The following is a 6,435-nucleotide window of genomic DNA, read 5'->3' as shown; positions in this document are numbered from 1 at the left end:
GTTCAAACACCTACTAGGGTTTGTGTTTCAGTATTTAAGGGTTTTGAGTTAAAACACCTACTAGGGTTTGCAAATCCACATATTTTTAACATTGGAGATGGAGAAAATGGCTTTATTATGTGTTCCAGGGACGCAGACTAAAATTACCTTCGTGAAGTTCCTTTAATCCTACAATGCATTGATTACTTGCATTAAAATGATTTTGAACGTGCAAATCATCTCACAACAACAGCCAATATAAAGCTACAGTGAATGGCACAACCACATTTTGACATGATTGACATTTGTAGGTAGTGTGATGCCACCAAAAATTGATCACTTTTGAGAAAAGTATTTAGCAGCATCTTTTCTAATACAAAATATTCATACACTTAGATCATAAAGATATATTTAGATTACAGATTTAAAATTTTCCAAGACAGGAATATCCTTTATGCTTAATGGTCTTGGAAAACAAAGGAATATGGATTAAGTTGGGACACAAAGACCATTCAAAATGAGAACTACAACAAGTCATACCTCAGAGCCATGATAAGCAAAGTGTGGAATCTAGTAACAGGTAAGAATCCATGAACACAAAAGTGAGTGATCAAAGCTGTCCATGTGTCCTAGGTAACAGTGCACCACTTAAAAAAGAGGGATCTCCGTCATAAAAGGCTTAAAATGTTCAATTATCACATAGTGTTTCAATCAAATTGAGATCCTTTGTCTGCAGTATGCTTTGATTCAATACTGCAACATCGAACAGAAAAGTTACGTTTCATTTTACAGAAGTCACCATGTGGTAATTCTGACTTGGATGTGGCGGTATCTATCTTTAGAATTTTGTACTACCCACGAGACAATGAGAAGGGCCTCATGGAAAAACAAGGAAAATGTATCGGCAATCCAATGCAATTTAGAAAACATTATTACTACAGCTAGTTTCTAATAAATGTGAAAGTTAAAAATTCTGATGTTTTAATGTGTATGTAAAAATATAAATAGACCCTTTTTTCAAGTAGTTGAACCTTGGGACTAAAACAATTCAAGTGTTAGGCCTATATCGGAATTTGGAGATTACGATAATAATTCCACTATTATACTTGTATATAGCCTTGACAGAAGCCATAAACTCAGAGTTCATATTTCCTCCAAAATTTAACTTACATATATAGAAACTCATCAATACCAAACTACCCAAAGGTCCCACAAAACAATAAAACTGTGCACACAAAATCAGCTGTCACGGTGGTGAATTGTACCTTGGTAAATCAGGTTTGTACCTACAGACCAGAATTAACACTGAAGCCAAACGAGATTTATAGAGTAATCACAGGATTCAACAGTGTTGGATGGCTATCTTAAGTTGAATTCTGTTTCTATCCTTGACTAAGATCCAGCTTGGAAAACCCAGAAAACAAAACAAAAAGGAGCTTTTTATATTTGTATCACCAACAGAGACCAAAAATTAAATTAAAAACATATTCCCTTAACACTGTGGATATCTTTACTCCCTTAACAATAAGGATATCTTTATTCCTCTAACACTGTGAATATCTTTACTCCCCTAACAATAAGGATATCTTTATTCCTCTAACACTGTGAATATCCTTATTCCCTTAACACTGTGGATATCTTTACTCCCCTAACAATAAGGATATCTTTATTCCTCTAACACTGTGAATATCCTTATTCCCTTAACACTGTGGATATCTTTACTCCCCTAACAATAAGGATATCCTTACTTCCCTAAAACTGAGGATATCCTTATTTCCAAAAAACTATGGATATCCTTACTTCCCTAACACTATGGATATCCTTACTTCCCTAACACTATGGATATCCTTATTCCCCTAAAATTATTTATTGATATCTTTACTCTCCTAAAACTATGATATCTTTACTCCCCTAACATTGAGGATATCCTTATTTCCAAAAAACTATGGATATCCTTACTCCCTCAACACTGTGGATATACTTATGCCCCAAAAACTATGGATATCTTTACTCCAATAATACTGTGGATATCCTTATTCCCCTAACACAATGGATATACTCATGCCTCAAAAACTATGGATATCATTACTCCTCTAATACTATGGATATCATTACTCCTCTAATGCTATGGATATCTTTACTTCCCTAACACTATGGATATCCTTACTCCCCCAACACTGTGGATATCCTTATTCCCCTAATGCTATCAACAACAAACACACCTACAACATCAAGTTCTATTTCAACTGTTTTCAACACAGTTTTAACCTGCTATTTTACATATTCTACAATTCTCCTCACCTTAACTCTCTAGCTGCATTTGTGTTCCACATCTTAACCTTTTGGAGCAGTCCAAAACTTTTATTTTGTAACTACCATGGCAAATGAAGAATAGTGGATGATTTATTAGAGATAATAAAATTGTTTATAAAAGCTTACTAAAATTTCAAATCCCTGTTTGAAATTGGATAACTTATTTCAAAATAAACTTGATTCTTAATACATTTATTATCAGTTTCATGCTGGATATGTAACTATAAGTACCAAAGGTAATTAAGAATGACCTAAAGATATACTTGTTGACTTGAACAACAAGTCTAAACAGCTACAAAATATTAACTTTAATGGGCTTTTAATCTTATTTTGATGTTACCATACACGATATCCAGTAGTTCCTTACTATGGATTTTGGCTGGTCATCAACGTGCATGCACATATCTAACTTAAATTTGATATAATAAAATCTTAGTTAGGATAGCATTATTCTCATATGTAAGAAAAAAATCTTTGGCTAGTCAGTTTTTAAGCAAATCAACATAGTTTGTTAACAGCAATACCTATGAACCACATTTGTAACACACATTGTTGTAATAAACATTTATTTTAACCATGTTTTTGTTGACCTAGGTGTTCCATAATTGTGTATAGATAATAATAATTTGTACTAAGGTGAAGTTTTCTAGATATAACTTGTAGTTTTACATGTTTCAGGGTTGCACCCCCTCAGCTTTCTGTCACAGCAAAAATCTGTGGTTCGCAATTTAACCTCTCATGACTTTCCTACACAGTCCTAATGAAGATCTGTTTCATTATTATTATTACTATATATAACCTGTTGTGTTGTGTTTCAGTGTTTTAAAAAAGTAGTGTTTATAAAGTATTTTGAATGAAGTTAGTTAGTAACAGTGAAAGAAGTCTTTCACAGATAACTAATGAAATACTGCTCTGTATTATAGCTATAATAGTCTATATTATATTATATATATTATAGCTATATTATATTATACCTACATATGTATTTGTTCTTACAGGGAAAGTTTTTCTTATGTAATGATCCTTCCAAAATGACAGAGGAAGAATGCAGGTAAATTTCTTGATGTAAAACTTATTCGTTTGGTTTATAAAATATCTTAAAGCTATTTCATTTTTAGGTATACAAAATGTATTGTTATTTTAACCGAGGTAAATAGATGAAACTAAAGCTTGATAATGGTTGGAGATGGCTTGATTGGGTAATGAAGAAAAACTTTAATATAAGTTTAACATAACAGCAAATGTACAATGTTTTGACAAGGTTTTGTTGAACCTTGTCGAAACGTTGTACATTTGCTGTTATGTTAAACTTATATTAAATTTTTTTTTCATTACCCATTCAAGCCGTCTCCAACTATTATTAATCTCAAAGTGGGTTTCTCGTCATCGAAATTAAAGCTTGAGCTAAGTAATGCGACATGTTGTTTAGTATCTACTTTTATATTTTGGTTTGTAGAAAATTAGAAGTTCTGATTAAGTAGTATTTCAGTTGTAGCGTTAATAGTAGACAGTTTGTAATTTTTTTAAGATATAACATAATTTATTTTCTTTACAGAGGAATTTTCCTCCAATATTTGAATGGGGACATATCAAAACCCATAGTGCAAGAAAGAAACTGGGAAAATAATCCATTTAATTTTGATGATGTTGCCAAAGGAATGCTCACGTTATGTACAGTGTCGACATTTGAAGGTTGGCCTGGGTAAGTCTTTAAATACAGTTATGTTTTTTAGAAATACCAACAACAACAAAAGTAGGTCTTCAAGGTCACATATGCTGGAATTCAAATATTGTATATCTTTTATAAGTTTAATGGTAATTGTACTCGAAACTTTCTCCTGATAAAGTTTTGTTCCAGTTCTATGACTCGTCCTGAGTGGACTCTTGTAATTAAGATAATATGCAGTGTTCCACTGTATCATTGAAATCTTAGCCTGGGCTGGTTGTTAGTCTTCTGGAATAAGGTTGTATTTCAATCATAATTTCAAAATTTATTTCAGTATTAGTTGTTCCTAAGTAGGTGAGAAGTGAGTTTATGGAGTTACAAAGTTTAAATCTAGGGTTTGATTACCCAGGGTGAGCTGAGTATAAGTAGCCTATTATATAGCATTGTGTTAAAACTAACAAACAGAGAATAAATACAGTTTTAGTAAATGAACCACCCCTGGTGGTTCACCAGTAAGCGTGAAGGCTTATAATATTCAAATTTCGGATTTGATCCCTCAGTGGATACAGTGCAGAAAGCCCATTGTGTAGTTTTGTGCTTAAGTAAAATCAAACAGATAAGTAAATTAGCTGTACAATTTGTTTTGTATACAGTTTGTAAGTCGTACTTGGTTATAGTTTGACATTTTTACTCACAATTCGATTTTTATGTGATGTAACTGTAACCTTTGAGTTTTGACGAGATTATAACCAAGATTTTTTTTCACATTAGTCTGTGTTCTGTGACCTTGACCTATATCAAGGGTGCCAGTAGAAACTAATATATCTAAGCAAGGGGAATCTTGACGTATTACCCCTGGTGAGATGTAAGGGTTAAAACCCCACCAGATGGAGAAAGTTGCTATTTTCTAACTTTTATTGTTTTTGTTCTCATCTTAATTTTTATATTGAACATTTTTCCTGGAGAAAAGTCCCCCCCCCCCTCTCCAATGACTTCTCAGCAGTAAGTCTGAAAGCTTATAACACTAAAACCAGGTTTTAATACAGGCACAGCACAAATATCCCATTGTGTAGCTTTGTACTTATCAAAAAATAAAATTCCTGAGGAAAAAAACTTACATGCATATTGGGCATAAAGGGCATTTTTCTTTTGTATAACATCAACATTTCAGGGCTTATCATTAATAGTTACTTTATAAACTTGTCTGATAAATTTAATTGTCACATTATAAATAAAACTTTTATGTCTTGTCATTGTTCTGGGCACATCACAGATAGCCCATTGTGTAGCTCTATGCCTAACTACAAAAAACAAACTTGCTGTAAAACAAGATAAGTTAGCTGGTAAAAATGTAAATTTGATATCAGATATTAGATATTCATTTGGTTTATATTTTTCAGCCTACTATACACGGCCATTAACTCAAATGCCGAAGATAGGGGACCTATTCATAACAATCGTCCAGTGGTTGCTGTCTTTTTCATTGTCTACATCATCATCATTGCCTTTTTTATGGTCAATATCTTCGTAGGTTTTGTCATCGTTACTTTCCAGAACGAAGGAGAGCAGGAGTATAAAAATTGTGAACTTGATAAAAACCAGGTAACTGATAATGTGTTGTTCTATTCACATCTTTGTTTTATTTTCCACCTATACTATGTTAGTTTAAAATTTGTTCAAAAAGTATAAAACTTGAGAAAGGTGCAAGACAATTGCAAGATGCATGTTTTTAAAAATATCTAATTAAAATTATTTGACATTCTTTCACAGAAAGTTTATTTTTTATATCATTTCATAAAGCACATCCAATATGATCTGCTTAATACAACCTCTCCACACACACAAATAGTATATATGCAAATGAGCTCACAAAGTTTTCCCTTTTTAATTTTAAACCTAAAGTCCTCTCAAATCTTGTTATTATGATGATGATTTTTGATTGAGTGAGACTTCTAGCTAGTTATACTCAGTGAGTTAATCCTTTTATATTTGAAAACCTTCTCAACAAAGACCAACGATCATTTGAGTCGATGAAAGATTTAGGAAGAAATTTGCCAGGATATACCTTGAGAAAAATATCTGTTATTCCAAAAAATGATTTTATAAAAACATAATAACTGTAATAACAAGAGGTAAAAGATATTGTAACGTCTGAATAACAACTTGTTTTGTGTAAGATGTTTCTAAGTTATTTGCAATATAAAATAAGTAATTGAATTTTTTCTAAGTTATTACCAGTTGCCAGATACATACTATAAGGTGCTTATACTGTTTGAAAAATATGTCCAATTTAATGGGTCTAATCAAGGGAATGATTTGTACAGGATCAGTTTAATGTGTCTGATCAAGGGAATGGGATTTGTACAGGATCAGTTTAATGGGTCTGATCAAGGGAATGGGATTTGTACAGGATCAGTTTAATGGGTCTGATCAAGGGAATGGGATTTGTACAGGATCAGTTTAATGGATCTGATTAA

At 32.2% G+C, this 6,435-nt stretch overlaps 1 protein-coding gene across 1 annotated transcript in view; it reads left to right on the top strand.

Moving 5' to 3' along the window:
• The window catches only part of LOC106470133 (voltage-dependent calcium channel type D subunit alpha-1-like), a gene marked incomplete at its 5' end in the record, with an annotated part of 108,804 nt that overhangs the window by 89,510 nt on the left and 12,859 nt on the right, over positions 1–6,435 (top strand). The window contains 3 exons of the mRNA XM_022398716.1: positions 3,291–3,343; positions 3,848–3,994; positions 5,359–5,560. Of these exons, the coding sequence (XP_022254424.1) occupies positions 3,291–3,343; positions 3,848–3,994; positions 5,359–5,560 (402 nt within the window). The remainder of the gene's footprint in view (positions 1–3,290; positions 3,344–3,847; positions 3,995–5,358; positions 5,561–6,435) is intronic.

The sequence above is a fragment of the Limulus polyphemus genome, unplaced genomic scaffold, assembly GCF_000517525.1.
Source record: "Limulus polyphemus unplaced genomic scaffold, Limulus_polyphemus-2.1.2 Scaffold3838, whole genome shotgun sequence".
NCBI lineage: Eukaryota > Metazoa > Arthropoda > Merostomata > Xiphosura > Limulidae > Limulus > Limulus polyphemus.
The sequence above is the reverse complement of the archived record's forward strand: the minus strand, read 5'-3'. Positions and strand labels throughout refer to the sequence as shown.